General features: G+C 43.5%; 1 protein-coding gene across 7 annotated transcripts in view; it reads right to left on the bottom strand.

Moving 5' to 3' along the window:
• Positions 1–14,672, bottom strand: part of DIP2B (disco interacting protein 2 homolog B) — a 225,686-nt gene extending 211,014 nt beyond the window's left edge. For 4 of the 7 annotated variants that reach the window (XM_043563893.1, XM_043563896.1, XM_043563898.1 and 1 more), the window contains exon 1: positions 14,423–14,667. In XM_043563893.1, coding sequence (XP_043419828.1) covers positions 14,423–14,522 — 100 coding nt within the window. In that variant the 5' untranslated portion in view covers positions 14,523–14,667. Of the gene's footprint in view, positions 1–14,422 lie in introns of all 7 variants that reach the window. The other 3 variants (XM_043563894.1, XM_043563895.1, XM_043563897.1) reach the window with 3 other exon arrangements.
• Between the last annotated feature and the right edge of the window lie 4,659 nt (positions 14,673–19,331).

The raw sequence follows: 19,331 nt of genomic DNA, 5'->3' as shown, positions 1-19,331 counted from the left end.
GCTCTGTGCTGACAGCACGGAGCCTCTTGGGATTCTCTGTCTCCCTCTCTTCTCTGCCCCTCCCCAACTTGTATGCGCACTCTCTCTCTTTGTGTCTCTCAAAATAAATAAATAAACTTAAAAAAAAAACTAAATAAACAAAAAGCTCTCTGTAGCTGCTATGTGGAAACCAGTGACAGAGAAGACAGCAAGGATACTAGGAAGGAGCTAGCCAAGCCAAAGATGAACAGGCCAGGCAATGATTAGCAGTGAACAGTGTTAGAGAGAAACAGACTAAGGATACTTTTCAAGGTGGTACCAAAAAAACTGAGGCGCCTGGGTGGCTCAGTCAATCAAGTGTCCAACTTCGACTCAGGTCATGGTCTTACAGTTCGTGGGTTCCAGCCCCATGTCAGACTCTGTGCTGACAGCTCAGAGCCTGGAGCCTGCTTTGGATTCTGTGTCTCACTCTCTATCTGCCCCTCCCTACTCACACTCTGTCTCTCCCTCTCTCTCAAAAATGAAAAATGAAAAAAATAAAAAATGAAAAAAACTACAGAGGAACTACATATGGAGAGTTGGACTGAAAGAAAAAGAAGAATCAAGGGTATGTCAGCTTTCAATTTATTGCTTCTCAGCTCCCAATCTACCCTTCACTGCCTGTTCTGTGAAAATTAAGATGGACCCTTTAAATAATTTTCTTCTGCCTGATGCCTGAACGTTAAGCTAGTCTGTAGCTGGTCTACAGACACTGCAAGAGGAAAGGTCTTTTGTTTCTGGTTCCAGTGTGCTCCTCTTGGCAGCATAAATAGAACATCAAGAAGTTCAGTATTTCTGGGGCTCCTGGGTGGCTCAGTCAGTAGAGAATCTGACTTCGGCTCAGGTTATGATCTCACAGTTCCTGAGTTTGAGCCCCATGTCAGGCTCTGTGCTGACACCATGGAGCCTGGAGCCTGCCTCGAGTTCTGTGCCTCCCTCTCTCTCTGCCCCTCTCCTGCTCATGCCTCTCTCTCTAAGATAAATAAACATTTAAAAATCATTTTTTTAAAGAAGTTCAGTATTTCTGATGTCCTATGGAGTCCCAGCCAGCTTATTTTAAGATCTTTGCTAATCTGAGAATTTGAGAAGACAAGTGGTCTAAGCTCATGAAACTTTCATGTTTTTAGAATTATTTTTCCTACATATACAAGGACTTGGGCACTTTATTCTGTTCATTCGTCTTTATTCAAATGCTAATACCATCCTGCTTAGAGCATAGTGATTTTAGACTCTGCTTTAATACATGGTAAAGCAAGGACCACCTCACTATTTTGTTTCTAAATTTGCTTGGCTATTCCAAAACATTTATTCTACTATATGCACACTGAGATCATTATCTAATTCCCCACTACCCAAAGAACTCTCCACTGAAGCTGTAATGAATTTCTGTTAATTTTATATATATTTAGTCCTCCCATCTGGGAATATGTTATATATTTACATTTTTTCAGATCTTGCTTTTACATCCTTGAGAGTTTATAATTTTCTTCACATGGATCCTGTGCCTTTTTTGTGATATTTACCCTGAAGTATTTGAAAAAAAAAATTAATACTATTACAAAGCCTTTTTCTCCTCACCAAGGCAGTTCATTCCTATACTTACCCCTGCCAACATCCCAATGATAGCAAAGAATGCTATTACACCCCACCCATCCCCATACCACCCTGATCCACAACGTCTGAGTTTTGCTGAAATCATTTAGACTATTTTTTTTAATGTTTATTTATTTATTTTGAAAGAAACAGAGAGCACTGCATGCAGTGTGGACATGTAGCGTGAGCAGGAAAGGAGCAGAGAGAGAGGGTGAGAGAGAATCCCAAGCAGGCTCCACACTCAGCACAGAGCTCGATGCGGGGCTCCATCCCACGACCATGAGACCATGACCTGAGTTGAAATCAAGAATCAGATGCTTAACTGACGGAGCCATCCAGGCACCCCTAGTCTATTTCATTCAGGCAACCAGGTTTTCTGCTGTAATAGGTCTCTTCTGTTTCAAAAATTCTTACTTAGCATTTATATTACACATTCTTTGTCACTTGCTATGAATGTAATTATATAAATATAACATATATACCCTTACGTCAAAGTCCATTATCCATCACTGTTCCCTTTCTTCCTCCAATCTTGGGGTCTCTGTTTCACATTATCTGTTTCATTAGGGTACACTGCTTAGATTGGAGCCTGTGGGTGATACAATCTCTGCATCTTTGCACACTCACAGAGCTTTCTTTTCCCCAAAGGGTACATATCTATTCTGCATACAGGATTCCTGGAGTAGAGACCTCTTTTCTCAATAGTTTGTGGATGTTTCTCACACCATCATCAAAGTTGCAGTATTGCAAATGAGAACAGTCTGTTTTCTTGTTGTTGCTGTTTTAACTTCATCTTTCTATCTAGGAGCTCATAGGATGTCTTTTCCTTTATCAGTGAATTCAGGAATTCTATCAGGAGATGCCTAGGTTTATGCCATTCCTCATCAGTCTTGCCTGGAACACAGCACACTCATTCAAATCTGCAGTCTTTTTCAATTTGCAATGTACTAATATATTGATATGCTGAGCACTTTATATGAGTTCCAAAAGGTAGAAGACCTTGCCATTACACTCACAAAAGTCCAAATGAGGGGGCAAAATAATTGAAACAAATAATAGTGGTCAGTTAGGTGTTAAACTCTGTTACCGCATACGATGGTCTAAAAATAGAAGAGATTAATATGAACTAAAGCAGTCAGCTGGCTTCATGACCAAGGGAACATTAGCCAGACCCTAGAATATGGGGAAATTTTAATAGGAAAGAAGGCAGTCCTGACAAAGAAAGGAGTCACTGCAAAGGCAGACAGAAAAGAATGAGCCGGTCAGGAAAAAGGGTGAGGAAACCAGTCTGACTATAATAGAAGAGTCCGGTGGAGACTAGTAAAAAATAAGAATAGACAGGGAGGCTGATGACAGGGTCCAGACTCATTCACTGGTTGAATAAGTATTGAAAAGCACTTATGCTGAAGGATGTCACATGCTGTCCTCAAACAGCTTACAAAGGGAGGTGAGAATATGTATGCAAATAACTTCTATGTTTGAGATCATCTGAAAAATAGCTATCATACAGGGGTAATGTTAGCAATCAGAGCTTAGAGAACCAACAAATGAGGAAGGTGGTTTTTTGAACAGGAAGTTCATCTTCCAGTACTTCCCTTGGTCCTTGAAAAAAAACAAGCAAAGAACTATGGGAGAAAAATTCATACCAATGCTTTTTCTACATGTTTAATTTAAAAATGAAAGTGTCTCCAGACCAGAGAAAAATCCAATAAAGAATGGCAACTCTTTAAAATTGAGACAGAAAAAAAAATTTTGTAACTATGTATGGTGATGAAAATTATTATAGTTATTATGATCATTTTACAATATATACAAATATCCAAGTGTTATGTTGTACACCTGAAACTAATATAATGTTGTATGTGAAACCTTACCTCAATTAAAAAAAATGTAAGACAGCCTGTTTGCCTCAGTCACAGATTTACTAAACAAAAAACTATCAGAAGTTTCTACCTAGTAATTCCTGCAGGGTTGATTTTTTAAAAGGAGATTCAGTGACAAGACTGGTCAGCACTGTAACGCAAGCATGCCTGACCTGAGTTAAAACCCACAAGTTCCAGGCTATGAGTAACTTGAAACAACAGAATCCAAGTTCTTCAGAAAAAAAAGGAGACAGAAAGAAAGAAAAACCCTAAGACGCTTTAATTCATCCATGAGAGCAATAATGCTCTAAAAATAAAGAGACATTAGAGCACTATTCCTTCACAAAACAAGAAATAATTCCAAGAAAATAATCAATTGAAGTACATGTCATTTACAGGGGCACCTGGGTGGCTCAGTCCATTAAGCATCCAACTCTCGATTTCGGCTCAGGTCATGATCTCAAGGTCATGGGATCAAGCCCCGAGTTGCACTCTGCACTGGGCATGGGGCCTGCCTAAGATTCTCTCTCCCTCTCTCTCTGCCCCTCCACTGCGCATGCACATGCTCTCTCTCATAAATAAATAAATAAATAAATAAATAAATAAACAAACAAACAAACAAACAAAGTACATGTCACAGAAGTACCTGCATTAACTTCTACGTTGACTTTAAATTTGAACATTAAATACCCTAAGAAAAAAACAAAACACTAAAAACACTTTCTGAACAAGAATGTAACCACAATCCTCTCTACAGCTCAAGATCAGTGCAAACCAAAGACCTTTCAAAGACAACAGACCCGTGGATCTTCATTTAGGACTGTCCTGTGTAGCATCCAAAATATTTTCCTCTTTCATTTCCCCCTTTCAGCTTCTCATCATCATCATCTCAATTCAAGGAAGAAAAATTAATTTCACATCTCTTCTCTGAAAATAGGACAGAACAGGGGCGCCTGGATGGCTCAATCGGTTGAGCGTCTGACCCTTGATTTCGGGTCAGGTCATGATCTCACGGTTCATGAGATCGAGCCCCGCGTCAGGCTCTGTGCTGGCAGCATGGAGCCTGCTTGGGATTCTCTCTCTTTCTCTCTCTCAAAATAAATAAATAAACATTAAAAAAAAAAAAAAAAGAAAAAGAAAATAGGACAGAACATTCCCATTCTTTCCTCTCCAGGCAGCCCCACCTCCAAAACTCCACAGACGGAAGCTGCATCCTAAGAAAACTAGAGCCCAATAGTTAGGATGGAAAAGAATTTTGCTGAAATGATTTGAAACATGATTCAGGGAGACAGAGGCAGATGGCAGTGTGGAAACCCATGGAGTTTGGAGCCAAGCAGACTTGGGTTCCCATCCCAGCACACTGTACTCTCAGGCTTCACGTTCTGTAACAAGTCTCTACAAAACGGAAATCACACACCTATCTTCAGCAGTTTTAGATTAGAAGCACATTTCTAAGACCTGCCTGAGATCACACAATAAATGGCAAACACAAGACCTAACCCAATTCTAAATGACCATTAAGTCCACTGTTTGGTTTTTAAAAAAAAAATTTTTTTAACGTTTATTTATTTTTGAGACAGAGAGAGACAGAGCATGAACGGGAGAGGGTCAGAGAGAGGGGGACACAGAACCTGAAACAGGCTCCAGGCTCCGAGCTGTCAGCACAGAGCCCGACGCGGGGCTCGAACCCACGGACCGCAAGATCATGACCTGAGCCGAAGCCGGCCGCTTAACCGACTGAGCCACCCAGGCGCCCCTGTTTGGTTTTTTAAAATGTTTCTTTATTTTTGAGAGTGAGAGAGACTGAGCATGAGCAGGGGAGGGGCAGAGAGAGAGGGAGACAGAATCCAATGAAGGCTCCAGGCTCTGAGCTGTCAGCACAGAGCCCAACATGGAGCTCGAACTCACAAACTGTGAGATCATGACCTAGCCGAAGTCGGACACTCAATCGACTGAGCCACCCAGATGCCCCGTTAAATCCACTGTTCTGATCTCTTTGCCATTTGTTTCAGAATGATACTGTCACTGGTAGTGAGAAAGGGAAAGATCAGGTTATGGGACCAGGTCCGGTACACACTGTATTCCTCTCCATTTCAGGTGCTTTTTAAAAGCTAGCTCAGTTCTCGCATTATGGTAAAAGAGCTATTTATTCAGCAGCTACTTACCGGCCAGCTAGGGTATATAAAGAGCTAAGCACAGGGCCTGTTACATAATAAGCACTCGATAATTGATGGCTACTTACACAGAGATCTTAACTTCTTAAGAGAGCTTAAGAAAAGCTGGCTTCTTATAAGAAATTGAGTGGAAAAGAAGTAAACCAGGCATAAAAGGGGGAAGAACATGCCAGAGTGGGCATTTCTCAGAGAAAGTGAACGTGTACAAAGGCAGGGAAATGAAAAAACCCAGTGCATTCAGGGTAGCTCAAGTAGCTAGGCATGCATGGCGAGAGAGGGGAGAAAATCACGAAAGGCGCAGGAAATGAGGCTACAAAGGCAAGCAGATCTTGGTACACAAAGGATGCTTGGATTTTATCCCGTGGGTGGGTCACGGGTCAAACCAATGAAAAATCTTAAACAGGGACAAGGACATGATTAGATCGGTGTTTCAGAATGATCATTCCATCACAGAATAGAGAAAGACGGACTGGAGGGAGAAGGGTCTGGAGGCAGGTGGATGACTTACAAGACTACAATAACAATCTCAGCAAGAGGTGATAAGAGCCCGAACAAAGACCAAAACAAGGTCAATGGAGGGGAGGAACAAGAACTGACAGGATTTAGTGATCCATTAGAAGTTAAGGATGACCCTCAAATTTTTGACCCAAGTAAATGGACATTCTGAAGCAGGGTTTTGTGAAGTAGGCTGAAATAAGGAGAACAGTTGCGGACTCACTAAGTTACGGCTGTCTGGGGGAACCAGTGGGATGTTGGAGCAGAGTGCTTGAAGTCAGGCCTAGAGATACAGACCAGAGAGCCACCTCACAGCCAAGAGAGCTAAAGCCCTGGGCATGGATGAGATTACTCAGCAAGTTTATGTGAAGTGAGATGAAGGCTAATGACTGATAGCAGGAACACCCATATCAGACGGATAAGAGAAACAGAAGCTCAAGAGACAGCATAAGAAGGAACAGTTAGGGAGCCGGAAGGAAATGATGCCGTAAAAGGTAAGGAAGGAGAGAGTTTTATAAAAATAACTGTTCACCATATTGAATGCTGCAGGGAAAGATACTGTGTCCAGTGGGTACTTTTCAGTCTGAAATTAGAAGTCATCGGTGCCCTTGGAGACTGTTGTTTCAGAGGCTTGATAAGCAGAAGCAATGGATGAAGGAACGAGCAAAGGAAACAAAGAAAGGAGAGGAAATGTAAGCCACACCTTCTAGGAGCTATGAGAGGGAGAGAATGCATGCACATAAGAGTAAACAGTTCCAATACACGACTGTGGGAAGCTGCTTTTTTTAAACTGGGAGAAATTTCAGCGTATTTATAGGCTGAAGGGAAGGAACTGAGAACCAAGTGTTAAGTGAGAGGCTGAAGATGAGAGAGAGACAAAGACAAAAAAGACTATGAATGAAGACTATGAATGAACAGATCAATCAATGGAGTAAGATGCCAAGATCACAGAGAAGTGATGGGACTGAGAATACAGTCAGAGGGATACACCGTAGAACAGGAAAGGGGATATTTCTTCCTCTGAGAAAAGAAGGAAAGGGGATAAGGGTGGGAACTGACATAGATAAGGCTTTGAGTATTGAGGAGGGAAGTGGAGGGAGTTTGGCTTTCCTCACAAGCTATTAAGAATGGTTCTTTTTTTTTTTTTTTTTTTTAAGTTTATTTATTCATTTTGAGAGTGGGGAGGGGCAGAGAGAGAGGGAGAGAGAATCCCAAGCATGCTCTGGAGCCTGCCCTGGGCTCAACCTCATGAATCACAAGATCATGACCTGAGCTGAAATCAAGAGTCAGATGCTTAACTGACTGGGCCACCCAGATGCCCCAATAAGAACAGTTCTTAACTCCGCTTCATAGCCCTCTTTAAGATACTGATGAAAACTATAAACTCTGCTCCCCAAAAAGATACGCATAAGCACTCATGTTCAAAATTCTACACATGATTTCAGCATTTCCAGGTCCACTGAAGCCAACTCATGAATCCAAAGAGATTGGCAATGGAATTCCAAAGAAATGGCCTTCAGAAGTGATCTTGTTCATGGACAAGCATCCACACGGGAAAGCAAACTGCTCATTATAAACACAAATATATGGGGTGCCTGTATGGCTCAGTTGGTTAAGCATCTGACTTTTGGCTCAGGTCATGATCTTGCAGCTCATGAGTTCAAGCCCTGCGTTGAGCTCTGTGCTGACAGCTCAGAGCCTGGAGCCTGCTTTCAGATTCTGTGTCTCCCGCCTCTCTCTCTTCCCCTCCCCCACTCGCACTGTGTGTGTGTGTGTGTGTGTGTGTGTGTGTGTCTCAAAAATAAAGAAACATTAAACATTTTTTTAAAAAACACAATAACATGAAAAACTCTCACTTACGCCTCTAGGCTATGATCAATCACGAAAAGAGAGGGCACTACTTGATGTATACAATAGCACTACATTAGACTCTAGGAATAGGGGATATAGGAGACCATCCTTGCTTTTAGGAAACTTAGAATTTAAAGAAATGAGAGGCAAAAGCCTTGGATTTAGCAATGACTTTAGATAAAAGCAGTATCTTTAAAAAACAAAGGATCAATCTAGAGCTGAAGGGAGACAAAAATCAGACTCTAAAGATAGATGACCAGACAAGGTTGGTGGTAAGCACAACTCAAAAAAAAAGAGGACCAAGAAAACTTTTGAAGGAGGAACTGAAAGATTTTGTTCACTAAAGACAAACGGAGGACTAAGAAAAGGAAGAGACAAAAACTATTTGAGGGCTCTGAGACCCACATGTGCCTTTTCATAGCTGTTAGATGCTGGAGTCTCAGCAACCACGCTTAAATTTCAAAGCCATTTGCCAGAACCTACAGGCTTGGAAATGTACACACACCAGATGTCTGTATGAAACAAACCAGCTACTCTTTTTTGCCCCAGTCAACTGTCTGCAGTGACCCAACATGTGTTGAACTAAGGGTAGAGGGTGCCGACAGGAGCAACTGATGGTGGAGTGAGGTCTTACTTTAAAAAAATACGTGTACAAATTGATTCCAGTCATCACTTCCTACAGAACCATATTCTGCTAAGTAACACAAGATATTAAAAACAGCCACTCACTATGCATCCATTCACTATCAGAAACAATAAAGATTACACATACCAAGTGACCACTGAATGCCACACATTATAGTCAGCTCATTTTAAACCTTACAACTCCAATGAGATTGTCATTCCTTTAAGAACTGGAAACACTAAAATGAGGGAGGGGACAAAGTCTGTCCAAGGTCACAGAGCTAGTAAGTGAAGGCCAGGAATTGGACCCAGGCCCAACAGATGCCAAAATCTGTGCTTCTCAAATGATTACGCAACCCTGCCTCAGACCAAAGTCAAACCCCCAAGACAGGGACTTTATGTCTCACTTCAAATCAAATTGAAGTGAGCCAAAATTTACAAGAAACAGTACAAGAAAGAAATAGTTGGGAAGCTGTTTAAAGAAGTTTAAGATATGAATTACCTCTGGAGGAGCTTACAGTGGGGTGAAATGAAAAACAATCAAAATATACTAGAAAATATACTGGGCAAGCAAGCAGGAAGGAGCTCTTCAAAGAGCATTCCTGAGAGAGGACCATGGAGAAGTGTACTAATCATGATACAAATATAGTGTGAGGGCCCGTTCTAGCTGATCATCCGAACTTTCACCCCTGAGGTGCTAATCCTTACACAGGTGCTAAGCAGCCACCAGGGGTTGGGCTGAAAGTGAAGGGTTAACGATTTCTCTCATTCAAAACTCCAGCCCGATGCTATGGGGCTGTCAAACAAGAATAATTTTTCGGGGCGCCTGGGTGGCTCAGTCGGTTGAGCGTCCGACTTCGGCTCAGGTCACGATCTCGCGGTCCGTGAGTTCGAGCCCCGCGTCAGGCTCTGGGCTGATGGCTCAGAGCCTGGAGCCTGCTTCCGATTCTGTGTCTCCCTCTCTCTCTGCCCCTCCCCCGTTCATGCTCTGTCTCTCTCTGTCTCAAAAATAAATAAATGTTAAAAAATTAAAAAAAAAAAAAAAAGAATAATTTTTCAAAAAACACATCAGAACGAGGGTGTCCAAACAAGCACTCTCCTTTACAGTAGGTGACTCATTCTACCAACCAATTTGTCACTTGTCTTCTGGAACTGCCCTCAAAACCAGTTTACGTCATTCTACTTTTTTGACAGTCACAACTCAAGTCAGTTTACAATCGCTCTAATTTTTTCGATCACACCTAGTTTGGACTCCAAAAGAATAGGGGCCGCCTGGGTGTCTCAGTCAGCTAAGCACCTGACTTTGGCTCAGGTCATGATCTCGTGGTTCGTGGGTTCGAGCCCCATGTCAGGCTCTTTGCTGACAGCTCCGAGCCTGGAGCCTGCTTCAGATTCTGTGTCTCCCTCTCTCTCTCTCTGCTCCTCCCCCACTTGCTTGCGCGCGCGCGCGCTCTTTCTCTCTCTGAAATAAACGTTTAAAAAAAAAAAAAAAAGATCCGAAATGGACTCCAAAAGAACATCACCAGTTTTTCTCTACTTGATTCCAAGTAACCTATAAAATGAAGCTCCACCCTCAAAGAAAATGTGTCACCATGAGGATTTTCAAAGGAATGTGCCACAGGCTCTGACTGCAGTTCCTAAAGATGAGTTCCAGCGTAAGACGAATGTAGCCCACCAAAAACATATACATGCAAGTTTTGGGGAAACCACTTAGCTAATGCCCAGTTTGTGTTATTTAAAAATCCACACCCCTGTTTTCCTTAATACTCCGAGCATTAGGTAGGACAACTGCTTAGATGTAATTTTCTGATAAACGGACATCCTATGAATTCACAACTGTGCTACGTATTTTGGGGACAGTGGACCACTTTCCCAATTGTAGATAAAGCAGGAGGGCCTCCCCAGTTTCCTGGTCCCTTAATTTTACTTGCCCACTTGTGAAATATGATCTCTAGCCAGCATCGTCCCCTTTCCCTCTTCCACTCCCCCACTGCTTCCCCACTCCTAAAGAGGATTCCCTTCAACTCCTAGCAAGGGGCCCTCTCTTATCCCTCCACCTTCAAGGTGGGCCCTACACCATGCTTTAAGGACTCCAGAGATAAGTGATGGAATAGGAGAAGGGAGGATGTGACTGAATTTGTTGTGTTTGTGCTCAGAGAAGTGTTCAAGTCACAAAAGGCAGGAGTCCTTCCTGTGTTATTTTGTCTTGAATACTTTCCCAACTGTCATCTTTGGACACTGAAAGACTTCAGCTCCTTCTGACAAGCCACAGAAGTATGGGATTTATGTCCCTCTTCCCTTCATACTTACGACTGAACTGCACGGGCAAGATCACACCCGTCTCGACACACAATCCCATCTTATATTTATAGTTCTCTGCTGTTTCTTTTTCACAACGACAAAGCAGATAGCTTCCTCTTTTCTTAGAAGGCAGCCTCTGTACAAAACTCTATCGTGGTCTCATATACTGTTTGGTTGGTATTTAGGTGACATCCCTACCAGATTCAGGGCTCTTTAAAAGCTGACACAGAGCCCTGCTCACCTCTGTATCCGTAGCACATAGTAGGCACAAAATAAATGTCTGTTGAAGCAAATAAGTGAATGACAGACTAGGAAGAGATTTCAGAAAGAGAATCAAGGGGACTACTTAGAACTGTGGCACACAACTGTTACATAGCATTTCCTTAGAGTAAAAATGAGAGGTAACAGCGTGTGCCCTAACAGTAAAGATATTTAAATCATCTGATGGTAACAGATGCCATAATTACATGGCAGCTTAGGATAATGGCGCTTATTACGTGAGCAACTTTAGCCAAAACACTTAACCTCTTAACCTTTCGAAGTTTTCCCTTCTGTGAAAACAGAAAAGAAAGAAGGAAGGAAAAGAAAAGGTAAGAGAGGTGGTAATAACATCTATCTATTCTACCTAATCACCAAGTTGCAGCAAAGCCCAGATGACATAATGCACAGGATCATTATACAGTGTATTTTGTATGACAGGTTTCAACAAATAAATCTCATCATTAGTGTTACTTTAGATGCATACACTCGAGTAAAACATGTGAATAAAGTTCAGACAACAGAGTTCATTGTCAAACATGTAATAGATATGGCAGGAACAAGAATATATGTGGATCATGAAGAAAATACCCAGCATGGGAATACCTGTAGAAACCTCCTACCTATTCATCTCCAGAGAAGCTCATGATTATTTGTAACTTCAACTTTAAGTGATTCTCGAGGAGCTTTCTCCGCTAAGTCCACGGTGACCTGCCTGAAGCACCAGACACAGCCCTGGGCTCTGCAACGCGCTCTGCGGCAAACAGCCCACAGAGGCACAAACCTGCATTTCGGCCCAGAGTTGGCGGAGCTATGACCAAAGCCTGCAGCCGAAAATACAGACAAGCACAAAGAAATTTCTTTCACAGTATACAGCTCAGGCTATCACTATAATTAGGACCAACTATGGCCCGAACGTTTAAAAAAAAGAATAAAATCACGGAATAAGTTCCCCCAAACCAGCAATACATGACAAACACACAGTTAAAAGCACATTTTTTTCGAAAGGAAAAAAGAAGAAAAAAAACAAAAAAACTTTTGTCAGAGCAGCAGCTGTAGAGAAAATGTACAATAAACAGGCAGGATTCATTCAAAATATACTACAGACATCACAAATACATCCCGTGCTATAGATCTGGGGGATAGTGGGTTGTTTTCACTTCACTTGAAGCCCTAAAAATGTCTACCTATTTCTCTAGTCAAGCGTCCTCTGTACTGTATTTTTAAGCAAGAGAAAAAGACAGATGGCCAAGATGCTGATACTGCAGGCCCAAGATTTTTCAACTGTATTTTTCCCAGTTGTCCATTGCTAAAAGAGATACAGGACAACGTAGTACAAATCTACACGAAACTAACTCAAACTAAGTATATGTCAACCAAAGCAATCCTGCATCAGAAAGTAAACCAGGAACTTGTCCTGACATTCAGTTTATAGGAGTCTGACACCTTTCTAAACCAGAGAAAGGTGAGCTAATCAGTGTTAGTCCTAGAAACAGTTCCTCGGAATCATTTCTAGAAACATTCAGAGAAGTAAACAATAATCAGCTGGAAGCCGATGTACCAAGAATAAGGAGCTTCCAGGATTTCCCTCTGTGTAAAAGCAATCAACTCCTATTTTTAATCTCATTCTGACACAAACAACCAGCCAAAGCGCTCCCTTTTCTGGCTAATCAAATATAGCTGATCTGTTACTATGAAGTTAACTGTTTTAAAAGTCAGATTTGAATGGAAATCATTACAGATTTAATGACAATATTTTAGTATAGGAGAAGAATGAGGTTATCTTGAGAGGCAGAACCGATGGTAAGGCTCTAAATAACGTCACAGAAACCAACTCATCCACCACCACTGATTCTGGGGATGGGCAAAAAACACCTTCCTATCTGATTAATTGAAAAATAATATGTTGGCAATTAAGTGCACATGAAAACAGCACCTCCCTATATATTGGGAAAACCTAACAGGGTTATTAAAAATTAATTATTTCCTTGTATGCCCAACAGGATTTGCAACGTTCAAAATCCACTTCTGGGTTTTCATTGTAAAGGATTGGGGGGGGGGGGGGGGGCTGGGGGAGAGAATGTCTTGATAAGTAAACAAAAAGTCCGAACTCTCCTGGGAACTTGTCACATTCTTCTCTTCCAAATCCACAGTATTTAATCCACTTGAAAAACGCCAGCAAAGAGGGCCTTTGGCAAGGAACTTAGTAAGAATATGCAACTCTGAGAACACCACCACAGTACTGACATCAAGCTTGTAGAAAATGCTGCTTTTGTCTCAGAGTCAGCCCCTGATAAAAACAGGAACTTTATGGAGAACTGATCACAACTGCACAAGAAGCCTGATCACATGCCCACAACAGAGCAACGTTTCTCTCATTGTTGTCCAAGGGACTTCTCTAATAACAGTGGCTCGATTTACTCCATTCTTTTAATTCTCAAAATAAATCCAACCCTCCTTGCACCGACCCATTGTCAGAAGAAAGAGGGTGCCGGCCAGGATTTGCATGTAACCGGTAGTCACCCTCCTTCTCTCTTCAAAGACTCCAAAAGGTGATCAGATGCGGAAAATTCACCCCGAATACAGGCACCAGGAAAAGAAAACCCTTATGACAAAGGTGGTGTGAAAACAGCACAGTGGGTCTCTCTCTGGGTTAATGCCACTGCTTCCAATCTCCCTAGGACCCTCAGTGGCCCACCCTGCTCCTAGCTCACTCCTGTCACTGGGGAGGCATCTCGCATTGTTAAAGAAGGAGGAAGAAGAAATGCTGCGGATTTCCCATGTATCTTTCTCTTTTTCTGGAAGGGGGAGGGGAGCTGAAACAGGCATGGGGCCCTCCCCTCGAAAAGGGTAGAGGACAGGCGAAAGCTGTCAGCCACCCTGCTCTCAGCCTCAGCCTCACCCCCACCCCCACCGTGCCCAGACGCCCGGGCAGAAGCGGGAGGGCGCAGCTTTGTCTCGGGTTTTGAGGGGCAGGGAGTGCAGAAACAGCCCGGGCCCGGGGAGGACTTCTCCCCGACGCCCCTGCTTAACCCCCACCCAGAGAACACAATGAACGCCTCAGGAAACCCACTTCGTGGGGTGCGAGAGCAGGGAAGACGACCCTTCGGAGCACGGGCCAGATTTCCGGCACCCTCCTCCCATCTCGCCCGCACGGCCAGCAGGGCGCGCGGCGGGGACCTGCTCTCCCTGTCGCCGCGATCCGCAGCGGCGCCCGGGCGCTCGCTCCCCCCGCCCGGCTCCTACCCTCCGAGAGCTCCAGCTCCAGCTCCGCCAGTTGCGCCCGCACTTCGGGCGGCAGCGCCGCCACCGCGGCCGGCGCGGGCTCCAGGCCTCGCTCCGCCATCCGGGCTCCGCCAGCCACACTCCGGAAGACAAGAGAGGGGGCCGAAGGAGGGACGGACTGACGCGGGCCCACACCCGGGCTACAGGATCCGGCTCCGGCCGCCGAGCTCCGCCGCTGCCGCCGCCGCCGCCGCCGCCATGAGCAAAAGTCACGTGAGCGCGGTGGCCCCGCCCCCGGGCCGGGGACGCACCGCCTCCGCAGCCAGGCGTCGCTGAGGACTCGCGGGCTTACGGCGCCCTCTACTGGGAATCTCCTAAAACGACGAGTCCAAGCCCGCTACCCGGAGCTCTTCTAGGCGAAAGGAGCTCGAGGTGTTGATGTCAGCGTGGACGGGCGTAGCGTTTACCTTTTAACGAGCTCATAAGCAAGTTTTCTGAGGACCCAAGCCTCACCTTTTCCACTTCTCTTAGTAGTGTATGCCTTTGTCTTGTCCTCTCCTCCATTTCCCCCTGATTGACATCTACCCATTTTTAAGGACCAGAACTCAGGCCGCTTTTTTTTTTTGACTGATAAATGATTTTTTTTTTTTTTTTTTTTTTTTTTGTAATTGTATCACCGGCCTTTTCTTTTACTGGGACTTCCCAGTCCCACTTCCCGGGAGCTGTTTCTATTTCAGTTCTAGCATTTAAGGCAATGGATGGAGAATCTCCTTCCTTCTACCTAGAAATTCTAACTACTTGTAAGTGGGGAACTTAATCTTATCTTTTTATACTCTTCAATGTTTGACTTAATAGATATTCCAAAAATATTAATATTTAATTCAATGTAAGGAGGATCCAAACATTTGTGTATTTTTACCAGGAAATACTGGAGCAGATGCTTTAAATAGTCATTCATTCATGTTCTATCATAGTATTATACATATATTTTTTATGCCAAAGTTCCCCTTCACAGTTTGAGAGATTTCAGCCCCTTTTGTACTGATCCAGAATTGGTCTTTTGAGAGAAAAGGCCACAACATCTATTCAGTAGGAGTTTCTAGACAGTATTGTACCATTTATGGGCTGAAAGGAAAATTATTTTTTAGTTGAGAAAAGAATTTCAGCTTGAAAAAAGAAATGTGACACCATGGTTGATTGAGGAGTAGACGGAAATTTCCTTTTAACTGCAACAATGTAAGGAGAATCTTAGGAATATATATGTGTGTCCTCTGGTTTAGGTAGGACTGTTGAGAATTTTTGTAGGTCTACAAATTGGTTGACATTCCTCCCATCAAAAAGTGAGGTCCAGGTTCGCTCCCCTGAATCTGAAAGGGCTTCTGACAGCTTTGACCAACAGAATATGGCACAAGTGATACTATGTAAATTCTGAAGTTAGGTTCTAGAAGGCCATGCAGCTTCCCCTGGTTCTCTTGGAATTCTCCCTCTCCAGAGAACCCCTCTGAAGATCCTCCCTCCCAGGGTGCTCTGAGAACTCAGTAGCCATGCAGGCAGCTGTCCACGTGGAAAACCACATGAGGTGCTCTGCCCAACCTCCCCAGCTCAGCCCAGCCTTATCATCGTCCTAGCCCAACATGAAGAAGCCTGCAGATGACTCCAGCCCCTAGACATTTGAGTCTTCCCAGCTGAGGTCCCAAACAATGTGGAGCAAAGACAGCTCATGCCTGTCACGCCCTGTCCAAATTTCCTGTGAACATAATAAAATGGTTATCCTATTACGCCTCTAAGCTCGGGGTGGTTTGTTATACAATAGAATACCACAAGAAAGATCTTAGCAGGTGTTCTTGTTTACCCTCCCAATAGCCCTTACCCCCTCTTTCCTTGTCACTAGACCACACCAACCCTATTGAGGCTGAATATGCTACACACACACTTTTCTGCCCTCCTTGGCGTGTGTGTGATCCCCTGGGGGAACTAGTGGAGGGGGGACATCTGTGGATGATCTCCCTTCTTGATGAGACAGATACATGCACAAGGAGAAAATGCCCCTTCACTTCCTTCCTGTCTTTGGGTGTTGTCCACTTTAGGGTGCCAGCAGTCATCCTGCAACCATAAGAGGAAAGCTAAGAGGAGCACAGAGACATCACCTAGAACTTGACAGAATTGGTCTGCTAAAATAACGAATTCTGGAACCACCTATATTAGGCTTCTCCTTACATGAGAAAATAGGTTTAAGCCTGTTTTAGTTTCATAGTCTGCTGTTTACAGCCAAAAGCTTCCCATGTGATGCTCAATTTACTACCTAAAAATGGAGTATTATGGGACGCCTGGGTGGTTCAGTAGGTTAAGCATCTGACTCTTGGTTTCTGTGCAGATCGTGATCGCAGGGTGGTGAGATCAAGCCCCGCATCAGGCTCCATGCTGGGTGTGGAGTCTGCTTACGTTTCTCTTTCTCCCTTGCTCCCCCACCACCCCACTCACACTCACTCTGTCTCTCTCCAAAAAAAAAATAAAAATAAAAATAAAAGTAAAAATAAAAATAAAACAAAAAATGGAGTATTACAAGTGAGCAAAATGTGAAATGATTGAGTGCGGTTGCAAAACATCCAGTGAGCTATTATGCCACCACATGTAGATTGGGGCTGTTTTGCAGCGGAAATAACTGGAAAATTCAAGATTTGGGGAGTAAGTTGGTGTGGCTTTCAGTAAATTCATACAAAAGAAAAATTGTCTGAAGACGTCCCAGTGGAGGACAGGTGGGTAAGTTTGTCTTTGCTAAGAAGCTTTTCTGACTGCAACTGAAATTGACATGGATGACAGGGTGGAGCTTTGCTGGCTTGGGAAAGCCAAGATCTCTCAAGTTAAGGCTAGGATAAACAGAAGAAAGAACATGGGAGATTTAACAGGTGACAAAATTGAAAAGATTGTGGCTGCTGATGTCTGAAGAACCTCAAGACCTTTCATTAAACAGTCTTTGTCAGATGGAGGTAAATTTAGTAATGAGTACAATAAGCTTAGCAGGAAAGATTACATTAAAGATGGGATTCCTGGGGCTGCAGGGTGGCTCAGTTGGTTAAGCATCCAACTCTTGATTTGGGCTCAGGTCATGATCTGATGGGTTGTGGGATCCATCCCACGTAGGGCTCTGTGCTGACAGCGCTGAGCCTGCTTGGGAATCTCTCTCCCCCTCTCTCTCTGTATCTCTCTCTCTGTATCTCTCTCTGTGTATCTCTCTCTCAGTCTCTCAAAATAAATAAATAGGGGCGCCTGTGTGGCTCAGTCGGCTGAGTGATTTTGGCTCAGGTCATGATCTCACAGTTCATGAGTTCGAGCCCCACATCTGCTGTCACAGAGCCTGCTTTGGATCCTCTGTCCCCCTCTCTCGCTGCCCCTCCCCTGCTCAAGCTTTTCCTCTCTCAAAAATAAATAAATGTTTAAATAAATAAACTAAAAGAAATGTTTTTAAAGGTGATATTCCTCCCTCTGAGGTCATTAATTTCAAATTGTCTCAAGGTCCTTTAAAGTAAAGGAGAAGAGGATATTTGCTGAGTAGAGAGACAAGAGCTATGGGGCTGAAATTCTCAGGTTTATGGAATGATCAGTGCTGTCCAATAGGCACACGATGTGAGCCACATGTATAATGTTAAATTTTACTACATTAAAAAGTAAAAAGAAACAGCATATCTCAATCCAGACTGGCTACATTTCAAGTGTTCTATGGCTAGTGGCTACCTGGTTGGACAGGGCAGGTCTAGATATTTACCTGCTTTATTAGCACATGGAATTGACTGGATTAAACAGTCCAGAACCCCACTAAGTTTTTGTACCATACGTATTGCCAAAGATATTCCAAACTTGGCTTTAGCTGCCACTAATTATTCAACACTATAAGCAATCTCGAAACTTCTAACTCTTGCCAACAGAAAAATGGCTGCCAGAGTTCTGCCCCTAAGGACATATACCCAATGCCCATATTAAGTATGCCCATGAAGGACAGTGGATAACTAAGACACGACACTTCCAGAGATCAGAACCAGAGGCTGCCAGACTAGCTAACACATTCACTCCATTTACCAGGGTTGGGCATCCTCACTAGTCCTGTCAGGCAACATGGTAGACTGTTTGCAATCTACCCCCTGTTTTTTAAAAAAAAAAAATTTTTTTTTAATTTATTTTTGACAGAGGGAGAGACAGAGCATGAGCAGGGAAGGGGCGGAGAGAGACGGAAACACAGAATCTGAAGCAGGCTCCGGGCTCTGAGCTGTCAGCACGGAGCCTGACGCAGGGCTCGAACTGGTGAACTGCAAGATCATGACCTGAGCCGGTCAGCCACTTAACTGACTGAGCCACTCAGGCGCCCCTACAATAACCCCTTTTACCCCTCACTGTACTCGCTATCCTTAGGTAAATCCCTCCTATTCATTGGGTTTAATCATATGACTTGCTTTGGCTAATGGGACAATTATAAGCATGACCCAGAGACTTGGCAAGTGCTTGTGCATTTGTCTTTCTGCTTTTGAGACCACTGCCTTGTGAATGAGCAGGAGCTAAACTACTAGATGAGGAGAGACATGGCCCAACTACCCCCACTGCTCTAGCTAGGTAAAAAAACCCACCCTGCCGAGGTATAAGAGTGAGGCCATAGACTGCCAGTTGATCACAGATCCCAGCTCAGATGGCCAATGCATGTGCACAAAAAATGGTTGCCATTTTAAGCTGCTAAGTTTTGTTCATTTGTTACACAGCAAAAACTAATAAAAACAGGTATGATATGTACTCAGGGACAGTGTCTGCTAAATATTCCCCTTTCTGAATGGGAATATCATTGTACTTACAATCCGTTGTCTGGCATTGTCTTACGTAGTAGTTCTCAAACTTTAGCATACATCAGAATCACATGGAAAGCTTATGAAACACAAATTGTGACTTC

The sequence above is a fragment of the Prionailurus bengalensis genome, chromosome B4 (genome assembly GCF_016509475.1).
Source record: "Prionailurus bengalensis isolate Pbe53 chromosome B4, Fcat_Pben_1.1_paternal_pri, whole genome shotgun sequence".
Taxonomy (NCBI): Eukaryota; Metazoa; Chordata; class Mammalia; order Carnivora; family Felidae; genus Prionailurus; species Prionailurus bengalensis.
Note: the sequence above shows the minus strand (reverse complement) of the source record. Positions and strands in the feature narration are given on the sequence as shown.